General features: G+C 36.7%; 1 protein-coding gene across 3 annotated transcripts in view; it reads right to left on the bottom strand.

Annotated features, from left to right (window-relative positions):
• The window catches only part of ADGRB3 (adhesion G protein-coupled receptor B3), a 716,821-nt gene that overhangs the window by 446,271 nt on the left and 256,193 nt on the right, over window positions 1-14,357 (bottom strand). For 2 of the 3 annotated variants that reach the window (XM_075202577.1, XM_075202578.1), the window contains exon 3: window positions 6,020-6,130. The exons of the other annotated variant lie outside the window; for it this stretch is intronic. In XM_075202577.1, the coding sequence (XP_075058678.1) occupies window positions 6,020-6,130 (111 nt within the window). The remainder of the gene's footprint in view (window positions 1-6,019; window positions 6,131-14,357) is intronic. 3 annotated transcript variants of the gene reach the window in all.

The raw sequence follows: 14,357 nt of genomic DNA, 5'->3' as shown, positions 1-14,357 counted from the left end.
TTCCCTGTATTATGGAATGGTGCAAATCCTTTTTATCTCCACAAAAGGAATTGAATTTTTAAATCTCACATGTTTTAAAGACAAGTCTTGATGCCCCCTCAAACTTAACACTAATTTCTAACATTAATGAGTCTAAACCAAGCAGTATTTTAGAAGAAAGGCTGGCATTTTTAAATTATGAAATGAATGGGGATGCAGATTGGGTTTTAATGTGATTATTTTACTGATCCCGCCAGGATTGTCTGCAAAGCTGGGAAGAGGACCTGCACTTTGAAATATGCTCCTCTTCTGTCTCCCCCCTCTACCTAGCCCTTCACTAGCTCCCCTTCCCCTACAGAATCCTGTTCAAGCTCCTCACTCTCACATACAAGGCCCTCACCAACTCCACTGCTCCCTACATCTCCAACCTCATCTCTATTCACGCTCCATCCCGCCCTCTCCGATCTGCCAATGACCGTCGCCTCTCCTCCCCTCTGATCACCTCCTCCCATGCGCGTGTCCAAGACTTCTCCCACGCTGCCCCCCTACACTGAAACAAGCTCCCTCCCTCCATCAGAACATCCCCTAATCTGTCCAGTTTCAAACGGGCTCTAAAAACCCACCTCTTTTTCAAAGCCTTCCAGTCTCCCACTTAACTTCCTACCTTTTTCTGCCTCTCCCCCCTCTTCCCCCTCCCCTGACTCTGCCCCCGTTCCCCCTTCTCTCCCTCTCATCCCTGTGTCTCTCTGTCTGTCTACCCCTCCCCTTAGATTGTACGCTCCCTTGAGCAGGGCCATCTCTCCTCCTGTTTCCTTCACTTCTAACTCTTCTCTCCAGCTAACTTTCCCCCCACCCCTCTGGGGGTCTCCCCATCATCCGTGCCCTTCCTCTTGGGCTCCAGCGCTTGCTGGTCTTCCCTCCCCCTCTCTCTAGCTGTGCTTTGAGCTTACTGAGTTACTGTGCTTATTGTTTACTGTACCGTGCTGTCCCACCTTGTATTGTACTTGTTTGTCCCTGTACGGCGCTATGGACACTTAATGGCGCCCTATAAATAAAAATTAATAATAATAATAATAATAATGCTAGACAAACAGACAGACTTGAGCACTTAAAAGAACATTGTGGATCCACAATTTTTGTAGGTTTTAAATGGCCATTATTGTGTCTTAAAAAAATGTTATAAAATGAATACTCATTACCAAGTTCCAAATTGCCTCTAGAACCTAATGTCAGCACAAGAACTGTTAGTCAGAGGCTTCATAGATTAGGATTCCATGGCTAAGCTGCCATGCACAAGCCTCTAATCACCATATGCAATGCCAAATGTTGAATGGAATGGTGAAAGGGAGACTTTGGAGCAGTGGAAACGTTCTCTGGAGTGACAAATCACGAGTCACCACCTGACAGTCTGACTGACTAATCTCGATATGCCGGATGCCAGGAGAACACTTTCTAGCAGAATGTGTACTGCCAATTATAAAATTTGGTGGAAAAGGAAATATGTTCTGTTTTTCATGGTTTGTCCTAGGCTGCTTAGTTCCAGTGAAGGCAAATCTTAAGACTACAACATATAATATTTTAGAGACATGTGTGCTTCCATCTTTCTAGCAACAGTTTGGGGAAGGCCATTTACTGGTTTCAGCGTGACAATGACCACATGCACAAAGCAAGGTCCATAAAAATTCCTAAGTTTGGTGTGGAATAATTTGACTGGCCTACACAGAGCCTATGCTCAACTCCATTGAGATAAAATCACTGCCCAACCTCACTAATGCTCTAATGGGTTAAAGGATGAAGATCACTGCAGCCATGTTCCAAAATCTAATGGAAATCCTTCCCAGAAAACTGGAGGCTGCTACATAAGCAGAAGGAGGACCAACTCTATATTAACGCCCATGGCTTTGGAAGAGAGATGTTCATCAAGCACATATCAATATATGTTCTGGACTTTTGTTCATGTAGTGTATATATGTGTATATATAATTATATATAACAATAAAAGTCACAATACATTTCTTTTTAGCTTATACCACAGTTGTAAGTGTTGGGGTGTTGTTCTTATTGAAGACTAATGAATCATCATCCTCAATAATATAATGAAAACCGTTCTTAAAACACACTCCTCTGTATAAGGGTAGCTGCCGTAGTTACAAATATTCCTGTTTGTTCTTTCAGGAAGAATTAAATTCTGTGGAAATTGAAAAGTACCCAAGGAGCCTCCTAGTGCAATACTATTGACTATTATTGGAAAATAAGAAAATTGCTTACAGCATATATGATATTTAATGGTCCATCTTCAAATTATGGTGATCTACTACTTCACATACAGATCAGCTCCATAAATTGAGGCACAGTGATGGGAAAAAAAAGGGGGACTCAGATGAAAAAAACAAACAAACAAAAGTGCAATATTGGTTTTTTTTAATCCCCAGTGCACCAGTCCCACATAAAAGGTGCCTTTATACTAGACAGTTTTCTTTCACAGACATATAACGAAATAAACATGAAACTCCACTACGTCTTCAAGTGAAAAATACACTCCAACTGATCAAGCTTGTTCCCATGTTCCTTGATGTAGGTGTATTATTGGTTTTGTTTCTGTGTAATAAATGTTTTTAAGGGTTTACACTCTGTTGCTATTTTTTTCTGGTGTACAATGAGTGATATGGAATACACTTAGGAAAGTTGGCTATAAACAAATTCCCTTTACAGAGGAGATATACGTTGTAGTATATGATTATCGGTATGTCGGTAATCAACCTGTGGGCCATGGGTGATCTGGTATAATATTGCAGTGATTAGTTGGAGTATATTTTTTGCTTGAAAACATTCTCCGTGGTGGAGTCTCACGGTTATTTAGCTATACGTCTGTAAAAGAAAAGTTTCTGGTATAAATGGTATTTATGTGTGACATGCACATGTGTTTTGTTTTGCTTTTTTAAAAAATATTGTACTATTGTTTTTCATTTTCTTTTTTTATTTTACTTTATTCCCTTTACCCAGCATTGTGGCAGAATTTATGGAGCCAAGATCTATATGTAAATTATTGGATTACCATAATTTATAGACGGATTATTAATGATCATATCTGCAATTTTCTTATCTATTAATAAGGTTATGATAGTAAGCAGACGAAGATTACTGGATAGTCAATGGAACAGTATCAGATCTTTTGAGCAGTAATACTTTTCATCATCTACAAGCAAACACTAACATATAAAAAATTGTAACAAAACAAAATGCAATAAATAAATATAGAATTATAAATTATAATGAACAGACTGAATCTGCATAATTATATAAGAGAAAAGAATCTCTTGTAAGCCAGAAATGACAATCCAAATTTAGCGCAAGGAGGGAAACATCAACAGGGAATTACCCCCAGGTCACGTATGCCTCAGCAGAGTGCCATTACAATGCACAGCAAATAAAATAAAACATAGGCAGCATGTGGCATAGTTGCACTCTGGGAAATAAAAAGTTAAATATAACTAATATATAAAGAGCAAAATAAAGTCACATTTGGGTAACATGTCTTAATGTAAAAAGCAGGGACAGTGAATATTTATAGGTAGATACATACACAGTGACACAAAGACATACTACAGAATTTGGGCAAATGTTACACAAATGAACTAATGTTGTGACAAAGAATATTACAAATACATGAATCTAACCTAGAATATTATATCTCTATATCTATCCATCTCTCTCTATATATATATACATATATATATATCTATATATATCTATATATATATATATATATATATATATATATATATATATATATATATATATATATAAATAATCAATTGATAGTGTCAGTATAAATATATATTGAAATACATTACAGGTATATGTATTACTTTAGTTGTATATAGTACAGTTAATTTTGACATAGTTGACATTTTAATGGTATATTACTGCTTAGAAGATCTGGATTTCTATTCCATTGACTATCCAAGGATCTTCATCTGCTCACGACTGGAACTCATTGTTTTTAACAACATTGTAAGTGTGATGTTGCACTTCTCTGTATACAGTATTTTCATTAACCTTGTTGCTCCTGTATTTTTATCTATGCTTCAAGGAACTTCTTGTTCCAATCACTCCTGCCTGTAGACAGCAGGTATACACAGTTACAGCAACTACCTATACATCTCACCCTATTGAAAAGCCAGCATGCTGTGGAATCTTTGCTTAAAATTTTAATGAGTTCTCCTTTCTTTTCTTCCGTACATCACAAAGCTTCCTTGGATTTTTTAATGACACAGTTATATTTACCAAAACAGGAGTCATTACAACCAAAATATAAGATGGTCATTACAAATGAAATATTATTATGAAAAAATGGATATTATATATATTTTCTTACAGTGATTTTTCATGAAAAAAACTCTCTCTCTGTTATCACTGTCTATGTGCTTTACAAGGGCAACAAATATACACATTACTATCGTTTGAAAGCATAGTTGCCATTTTACAAATTATAGGGCATTACTTATTATGTTAGTCTGCTAAAATTTGTATTTTTTATGCTATTAGTTACAGTAACTATTTATGTAAAATAGTAATGGAACATATAAATTATATTTTAGTGAAGGCAAAGCATACAACTCCACTGATTTGCTACACTTCCACAAATTGCATTTGTTGAGATTGAATGACTCTCACACTAACTCGATATACAGAAATACTAATGTGTGTAATTGTGCAAGTTGTTACATTCAGCAGTTCTAGCCTTATCGGATGGTACATTTCTGTTCACACATTAATCATTGAAATAAAGATCAATATTTAATTATTATATAATTATATATAAAAAAAACAGTAAATTAAATCAAAAATTTAATGGACAAAATTCAAAATGTAAATAAACTATGCAATAACCCATAATTCGCTGACGTAGAAAAAAATGTAGTGGATAAAATGCTGGTTATTATTTGTTAGTATAAATGGAAGAAGAGTTACTTGTATGATGAGTAAATGTTACCCTAATATTTTGAAATCTTGTACATCTAATAATGGTGGTTTGGAAATCTCATTACATTCTGATTACCTATCAAATAAAGAGAAGCAATTTGCCATCTGTTCATTGAGTACATATTTTCTAGAATATAAGCTTTGCATAGAATAACCCTTTCAGTGTTAGATAATACCCCCAGATAGGTATTAACACAAAAAAAGTTTTAACATGAGCGTGCGGATTATAAAATGAAACAATTGATCAAGCATTTTTACATATTTTCAAAGCAATCTTTTTTTATTTAAAGAATCACTAAATCTAAAATAAAGTTGTATGAAATAGTTGCTCATAACATTCACAAATAGGTCCGTAAAATCTTCAAAAACTGTTCAAAACAACAAGATATTTGAAAAAAAACAACAACTTGATCATAGGTCAAGTATATTTTATGCACTTACAACTTTCTGTGTGTGAGTATTGAAGAAGACAGTTGGAAGGCTATGAGAGACCAAGTGGAAACATACAGAAGACAACAACATGCATTTAACAAACTATTACATGTACACTGTCACATATTTTAATATATGTCAAGGTATGGAGCGTTTTAGATATATATTTGTGAATGCTAAAAGATAACTATTCATATTTGATCAAATTGTATTTTGTCCTTTCTGGCATGTCTTTATTAGGAAGCTTTCTACTTACAGATGTACCAAACTATTCTGTAATAGTCAGAATAACCATTTTTGTGTCATCCCCACATTAAAAGGGATGGTTTCTCAAAAGATGGCAACAGTCAATTTTGCTGTGAAGTGCAGACAGATCTGCTACATCTGTATGTTTAAAGGGACTGCAGAACTGCAGGGTTAGTTAGCCACATTTGTGATGGATGTGCTTGGTCTATTTTATAGCTACTTTATTTATGGAACTGTAACTGGTGAAAAAAATAAATGATTAAAAAAATGTATCAGCTTAAAAAAAAACTGACAAATATGCAGAGGATTATGGAAGCATGCAGTGGTTTTGCTAAAATTGATAACAGTAAGTAGAAAAATGTAACTAACGTATTACCAGTTTGTGCCATAAATTTAGCAGCATCAGCTTGTTCCTGGGTGACCCTTTTCTCATGAACAGATCTTGGTCGCTGACTTTTAATTGTATGATCTCCAATCATTCCAAATTCTAAAGACAGAATAAAGGTTTATGAGAGCTTGTGTGTAGACATTTCTCAAAACAGCACTCATGTGTCATGCAATATGTACCTAAACATACCTCCATTGGAGTAATACAATTGGTACAATATATAACGTAAATAACATTTGAATTTCCTAACTGTTTGTTGAAATAATGTTACACAAAATAAATTTTTCAAAGGCATCATTTAATTGAACGTTTTCATTCAATATAACTAATCACAAAAAATATCTACAAAGCAAATGATGTTAGACACCTAAAGCATTATGGGTATATGTATAAAAGGCAAAGATAATGTAAATTATGTGAATATTTGTCCTTTTTAATGTTATTCAATGCAGAGACAAGACGTTTGGCTTGCACAATATGGACACATGAGTGTGGCAATCCAAGATTTAACAAAAAAAGAAACAAGCTTTAAAGAAAAAAATTAAATACTAATGAAAAATTCCCCTTTACCAAACAATAAGTAATTATAGGCTTCTGATTGCAGGATAATGTGGATTATAGTAAACTTCCTTCTTTTCTGTTAGTTGATCTTTCAATGGGGATTTTGATCATGGTAGAATAAAGCTATTCCTGTTAGTCTGAAATTGGATATGTTTATTGAAAGAAATGGCTTTTTGTGCTAATTTTTTTTTCTTTAAATAATTAAAACGCAGGATGTAAATAAACTGTTTGTAATGCGGGGGAGTTTTGTTTAACAGAAAATAAATAAGCCATAGGGTTGCAATGGAAAAAGAAGAAAACTGGGAATATTATGCCAAAAACATAAAAGTACATGCTGCAAAGGCAGAACAAGAATATACAAAAATATAATTTATAAAAACAGCTTTTGTGTCATTTTGAACGGCAAACATCATTGCATATAAATGCATTTGTTAATAATTATCTTGGGGAATTATCGCCACGGTGTTAATTGTTGGTTTGTTCATGTTAATACTACACTAGAACGAAAAATAATTCACTGTTTAAATAAAAAGGTGTATTTGTACCCATTGTTGAAAATAATAACTTGTGACAGATGTAATTCATGTTCTTTGATACTACCTATATAATATTGACTTATGTAAACAGAAATATTTATACAATAAAAAAATGTGCAGGTAAGTCTACAATATTGCAGATATAAGCCCAAGATATGCTCGTTTCTATTAATTTCCCTCCAATTATAATATTTGATTGAAAATCAATTTCAGAATTGTATAGCTCAGAATACTTGTAATAATTTATTCCATTAATGAAGTAACATGCCTAAGACATTGCCTCTTCCCCTCCCCTCCTTGCTCATTGACATTGACAACACCCTCTCCTTGGTTACCCAAGCATGCTGTCTGGGTGTTATGTGCAATCCCTCTCCAAATTCAGTCCCTCTCTCAATTCTACCACTTCAACGACCACAATACCTCCAAGTTCAGGCGCTTTCTCACTCTTGGATGGAACAAAAATTCTCAGCCACTCAATTGAGATCTCCCGACTTGACAATTGTAACCTCCTACTCTTCGCTTCCCTCTTACACGCCTCTCCCCACTACAATCCATCCTCAACTTTGCTGCTGAATGCATATACCGCTCTCCATTCTACTTCTGCCTCCTCATCTGCTAGTCGCTGCACTGGCTCCCTGTCCCTTACAGAATATAATTCATACTCCTCACTCTCACCTAAAAAGCCCTATGCTACTTCTCTCCACCGTACATCTCCAACCTCATTTCCATCCACCATCCTGCCCCCTTGTACCTAGTCCTTCATTTCTACCTTCGCACCCTTGAGAAGAACTTTAAAGGCTAAACCTCAGCATCTAACCCTGCATTTCATGCTCACACTCCCAGGCACTAGCTTGTTCCTTAGCAGCTTGCCCCATGCTAGCTGGTAAGGACTTTTGAGTTTTGCGCTTACTCCATTGTATAGCATTACAATACCCTTGTGGCATCTTCCAAATTAATTATAATAATAACTAAACATCATTAAGCTTATTATTTTTAAAAGAATAATGACATCACCTGTTATCAATAATTGAAACACAACTCTTTTTGGTTTTACCTTTTTCATAAAAACATGGTAGGTTATTATTATTTTAAAGCATAAGTCCGCTATTTGTATTCAACATAAATAGACCTTGAAAGTCATTTTAATAAATAAACTCTGACTTGGCTACACTAATTTATCATCATCATCATCATCACCATTTATTTACATAGCGCCACTGATTCCGCAGCGCTGTACAGAGAACCCATTCACATCAGTCCCTGCCCCATTGGAGCTTACAGTCTAATTTGGTAGGTACATTCTCTAGTAGAATCTGTCAAATGTTTAACTTATTTTTCACATTTCTTCTGTATTTCAATTCCTGTATTCACTGACTTTGGCCCCCTTCCACCACCACATTTTTATCCTAATATACTTGAATTTTAAATAATCAGAAAAATAGCATTTGGGACTGTTATTTGAAACCCCATGAAAGGTAAATAAGGCAGAGGTGGACATGAGTATTAAATAGTTAATACAGGTTCTGAAAAAATATTTAGAAAAAATTTGAAAATAAACTAAACATTATATATACTTGAGCTATAATGCAATGAACAAATTATGCAGCTATAGAAAGGGTATAGTTATAAACAGATGTCCCTTAGGGTTTATTTATGTTAAATACATAAAGATCATAACATATTTACTGATTCTATAATGTAAAGCCTTGTCATTATAATAATAAAATCTAACATAATTTTTAATTGTATTGCTGCCATAGCAAAAAGTTATTATAAATAGCTATAAAGTCAAATGTTAAAAAGAAATAATTTGCATGATGTCCTGTAGACCAGGACAATATAATATAATATATGTTTTAAGTTATACAATCGGCAAAACATTTTACAATGCATCACATTTTTATTGCTAATGTAACATATAAAAACTGTTTTTATAACACTTTGAAATCTGATGATTCAATTCTGTAATGTTTTCAATACCATATTTGTGAATAAGGTAACTTGTCCCATTCTAAGTTGTCATCCTAACTTTGTTAATTAGAGTAGCATCATAATGGGGTTTTAAATTACATATTTTCCAGTGTAAAACGACAATGACGCATTGGGCCTGTTTTAGATATCAATGAAAATAGTGTCTATTCTCTAAACGGATAAATGCATCCATACACTTACATTTCTGCCACTGCACTTGCAGGTGCGTGCTTTTTAATTCTAACGTATAGATGCGGATATGTAAAAAATGCGGTGTCATCATCATCAATTTGCAAACTTGCATCTTTAAGGGGCATAGAAGACTGACATACCCATGCCCTTTCTATACTGTACATGTGAATATCCCTGACCTGCCTTTCCAAGTGTAAGGTGTTACCAAATGACATAAAAGTGCAAAATACGTGCAACTTCTGCAACAAATTTTGCATGTGCACTTGTGTCCAACTCTAAATCAGCCGGTTCTGATCAATGTAAAGTGCTGTCACATAATGAAGCTTTAGATTTAAAAATGCTGTTAATTGCTTTGAAGCACTTCTGTGATAGGAAACACTGTTACCTCCTGAATATAATTTTTCTGTATATTGACGTCTTTTTAAGTTGTAAAAAAAAGCACAATGGAGGTTGCAATGAAAAGCACTAGTGTGTCACCATCTTACTCTATATACATTAGAGATGCTCACTGACCCCTGTGAAGTGGTTTTGGTTTTGGATCTGGATTAGCTTTGTGTTTTGGTTTTGGTTTTGCCAAAACCGCCCTCATTTGTTTTTTGTTTTGGTTTTGGATCTGTATTTTTTAAGAAAAATTGCTAAAATATGCTAAAATCACATAATTTTGCTCTTTTTTGATCCTACATTATTATTAACCTCAAAAACAATAATTTCAAGTCATTTGCAGTCAATTTTGACCACCTCATAGGTCTCATTATTATTTTCATACACTTTCGGACAAATACTGCAGCAACCTGGCTGGATGCAAAGCGACAGAGCAATGATTCAAACGCATGGCAGTTCCTACCACATCTAGGACACATTGGCACACAGCAGTGGCAGAAAAGAAAAGTCGTGCAATATGGAATTGTCCTTGGATCATGAAACCAGTTATGGATCATTTGATCGCTCCACCTGTTTCTTGGATAACTGAGGAAATTCTACAGCTAATACACTGCAATGAGCGCTGAACCCCCCACGGGATGAGTGCTTTTACCAGACCCAGACCAATCCAGGGTGCCAGACTATGCACTAAAAAGAGCCATTGTAATTCCCAGTAAAAAGCGAGTTCATCAGTGAGCTTCAAATCAGCTCCAATTCCCTCAAAATTATAATCTAGTTAGGTACCTTTGATGTATAGTGCAGATTAGAAACACTTGATGAAACAGCAGCAAAGTGGAAGGTAATACATATACACGTCTATTTAGACATCCATGCTTACATTACTTCTGCAAGCAACGTTGTCCTTTGTTAAAAAAACTGTTGTCTTTATACAGTTCAAAAAAAAAAAATGAATCCTCCACCATTCTTTGGATGTTGATAGTTGATAGTAGGATCAGGTGCAGTTACAGCAGAGGTGTCACTAATTCTGGTTAATTATTTTACAATAGACAAGACCAGATGTCAAAATGTTGTGCTGAGTCATCTGCATCATCAAAGATTTGTCTAAGATTTTTGTACGCACACAACAATATATAGCACATGTACGTAACATCGGCAAACAGTGGTAGCTTAAAGGACAAATGAAGCAAGATGGAATTGTGCTTGGGCCCTCCCACCCCCCCTTATGTTGGATCTTAAAAAGGACATGCACACTTTAACAAACCAATCCCTTCAGCCACAAAAGTGCCACTCCTTGTGGCTGAAGTGCTTGGTTTGTTTGGGCCCCCACAAAACAAGGTAAGAATGGCCTTAAGTCACCGAAGGCAACAATGCTGTTAATGAACTCTACAGTGGTAAGATGTTGTTGTCGTCATCCTCAGCCTCATCCTCACCCTCATCAGTGTGTACATCATCCTCACACATTATTAATTCATCACCGCTGGAATCCACTGTTACAGAGGTCTCAGTATTTTGATTTAATTGGCGGGAAAGGCCTTCCTCGTGGAACTTGAAGTTCATTTTTATGAACATCATCTTTTCCACATTTTGAGGAAGTAGCCTCCTACGCCGATCGCTGACAAGGTTCCCAGCTGTGCTAAAAACTCTTTCCGAGTACACAATGGAGGGTGGGCAGCTTAGGCAGTGCAAAACGAGTTGGAACATGGGTCTCCATATTCCCTTTTTTTCCTCCCAGTATGTAAAAAGACTGTCTGATGTGTCTATTTCTATGCTGTCATGAAAATAATCCTCCGCCATCCTTTGGATGTTGATAGTAGAATCAGGTGGAGTTACGGCAGAGGTTTCACGTTTTTTGGTCAAAATTTGGTGCTGAGTTATCTGCATCATCCCTGTGTCTCTTGGGAAAGCTAAGTTTTTTCCTAGCAGCAGTTGAGTGAGAAACTGAAGGAGGAGATGCCGTCCTGTCATGTAACACTTGAGCTGTCATCTTGCTCACCAGGAGCTCCTTGCATCTCTTCAGATCTGGGTTAGTTGGAAACAAAGAGAAGACATAGCTCTTAAACCGAGGATCAAACACAGTCGCCAAAATGTAGTAATCCGATTTCAAGATTTTGATAATTCTTGGATCCTGGTGAAGCGAATACAGTACTTGATCTACAAGTCCTACATACTTAGCTTAATTGCTTTGTTTAATCTCCTCTTTCCGTTTCTCAAACTGCACTTCCAAAAGTCTAATTAAGGGAATCACTTGACTCAAGCTAGCAGTGTCTGAACTCACTTCACAGGTGACTACTTCAAATGGTTTCAGCACCTTGCACAACATGGAAAGTATTCTCCACTGCACTTGACTAAAATACACCCCTCCCTCTTTTCCAAATGTCATGGCTTGTGGAGTAAGCGTGGATGGATTTTCGCTGTTCCTCCATCCGCAGAAGCATATACAGGGTGGAATTCTACTTTGTCACCACCTTTTGCTTCAGTTGGTGGCAGGGCAAATTAAATTGCTCATGCAGCTCCTACAATCTCCTATACGCTGTTGCCGAATGCCGAAAATGTCCATCTCCTGCACGTCCCTGTCATTTTTTAAAAAGCTCTGCACCACCAAGTTTATTGTGTGAGCAAAACAGGGAATGTGATGGAATTCACCCAGCTGTAATGCTCTCACAATATTGGTGACCTTATCACAAATGACATATCCTGAGGAGAGTCTAAACGGGATAAGCCATGTTGCAATGACATCCCTTAGTTTTTGTAACAGATTGTCAGTTGTATGCCTCTTAGTGACACCGGTGATACACAGAGTAGCCTGCCTCTGAAAAATGTGCCATTCTTGGGTACATGCTGCTGCTGTTTCTGCTGGTGAAGGCAAATCATCAACCCAGTGCACTGTCACAGTCATATAATCTTTAGTTTGCCCAGATCCGCTTGTCCACATATCTGTGGTCAAGTGTACAGTAGGTAGAATGGCATTTTGCAGCCCAATAATAACATTTTTACGAACCTTCTGGTAGAGGTTAGGAATAACTTTTCTACTGAAATGGTGTTGTGATGGAATTTGGTAACGGGGACACAAGACCTCAAGTAACTGTCTAAAACCAGCTGCATTAATAGTGGATATTGGACGCAGATCCAATACTAGCCATGTCATCTGTGATCCGTTTTGCGACTGGGTGACAGCCTTCATACTTGCTTCCTCTTCCAAAGGATTGTTTAACAGCCAATTATTGTAAATTATTTCTTCTTGGTCTGCTTCTGGGATGAAGATTCACCCCCAGCAGCAGCAGCAGCAGTGGGACTAATGTTCAAGAATCCTTCTGAGGAATCCAGGATAGTGGAGGAGTCATCTAGCCTTAGCAACTTGGATGCAGGACTAACTCCGATCGCTACTGAGGATATTGACGAGGACGATGTTGTGGGTGTATATTGCAGGTGAGAGAAGGGTTCTAGCTGATGATGAACTGCTTGTTGTTATTTTTTTAACATTCATTTTTGATTTTCCCAACACCTTGCCATGAACTCGCGTCAAATGGCGTAACATGGATGAGGTTCCTAGATGGTTAAGGACCCCACCTTGACTGACTGTGGCTTTACATACACTACAAATGGCTAGACAACTGTTGTGAGGATTTGGGTAAAAATAATTCCACACATAACAGGTGGATTTTGTGGTCTTATGTCCAGGCATGACAATGGCCTTCTTCTTATCACATGCAAGAACTGCTTCCAGCAGCGCATGACTTACACAAATAACATCATCCTCATCAACATCCTCATTAGCGCCCTCGTCGGCTACACAAATATCCTCCTTGTCCTGTTGCAATTCCAAAGTGGCATCCTCAATTGATGTATCACTGGCTACACTCGGGCTGTTCATGCACACATCTGCAAAAATGCTGAAAGGGGCCTTCTTTATGGGTACACTATCAGAATGGTCATGATTACACAGCACTCATGGATGGACTCTCCTCAGGGATTTGTGTCATTTCTGAATCTGAACATACATTTTCCTCTAATGCCTTACTGTTTTCTTCCAGCTTGGCTTTTACACGGAAAATTATTTAGGCACCACTTTTGGAGTACGAATGACAAGATCTTGCTTGGCCACGACTAACCTTACAAGAAGATGCCTCAGCAACTGTTGCAGAACACCCACTCATAGAGAAAGGTGAAGGCATCATTCTTTCTTTGCCACTGCGTGTGTAGAATGGCATGTCAACAATTTAATTTTTTTCTGCCGATAACTTTGCCTGAATTACAGGTCTTTTTTTCTTGACCAAGGTAAAGGGTGTTTTTTTACATTTTTGTTTCCCTGACTTAAAAACACTATGTACTTTTACAAAGGCTTTACCAGATGACGTACAGGGATTACTATCATCATCACTGGTGGCAGCAGCTGCTTGGTGCTCCTGCTCTTCTGTGTACTGCTGTGAATCCATTTTGATAACACTGTACACTTAGACTGCAAATTCAGAAGAAAATCCTGCCAGGCCTAGTATTTGTATTTTAGCCATGACAATTAGCAATGGAGCTCTTCTCTTTGTGTATAACCTATATAACACTGTACAGTTTGACTGCAAAGTCAGAAGAAAAGCCTGCAAGGCCTAATATTTGTTTTTCAGCAATGACAATTAGCAATGGAGCAATGGAGCTCTTCTCTTTGTGTGTAATCTATATAACACCGTACAATT

This window comes from Mixophyes fleayi, chromosome 3 (genome assembly GCF_038048845.1).
Source record: "Mixophyes fleayi isolate aMixFle1 chromosome 3, aMixFle1.hap1, whole genome shotgun sequence".
Classification (NCBI taxonomy): Eukaryota; Metazoa; Chordata; class Amphibia; order Anura; family Limnodynastidae; genus Mixophyes; species Mixophyes fleayi.
The sequence above is the reverse complement of the archived record's forward strand: the minus strand, read 5'-3'. Positions and strand labels throughout refer to the sequence as shown.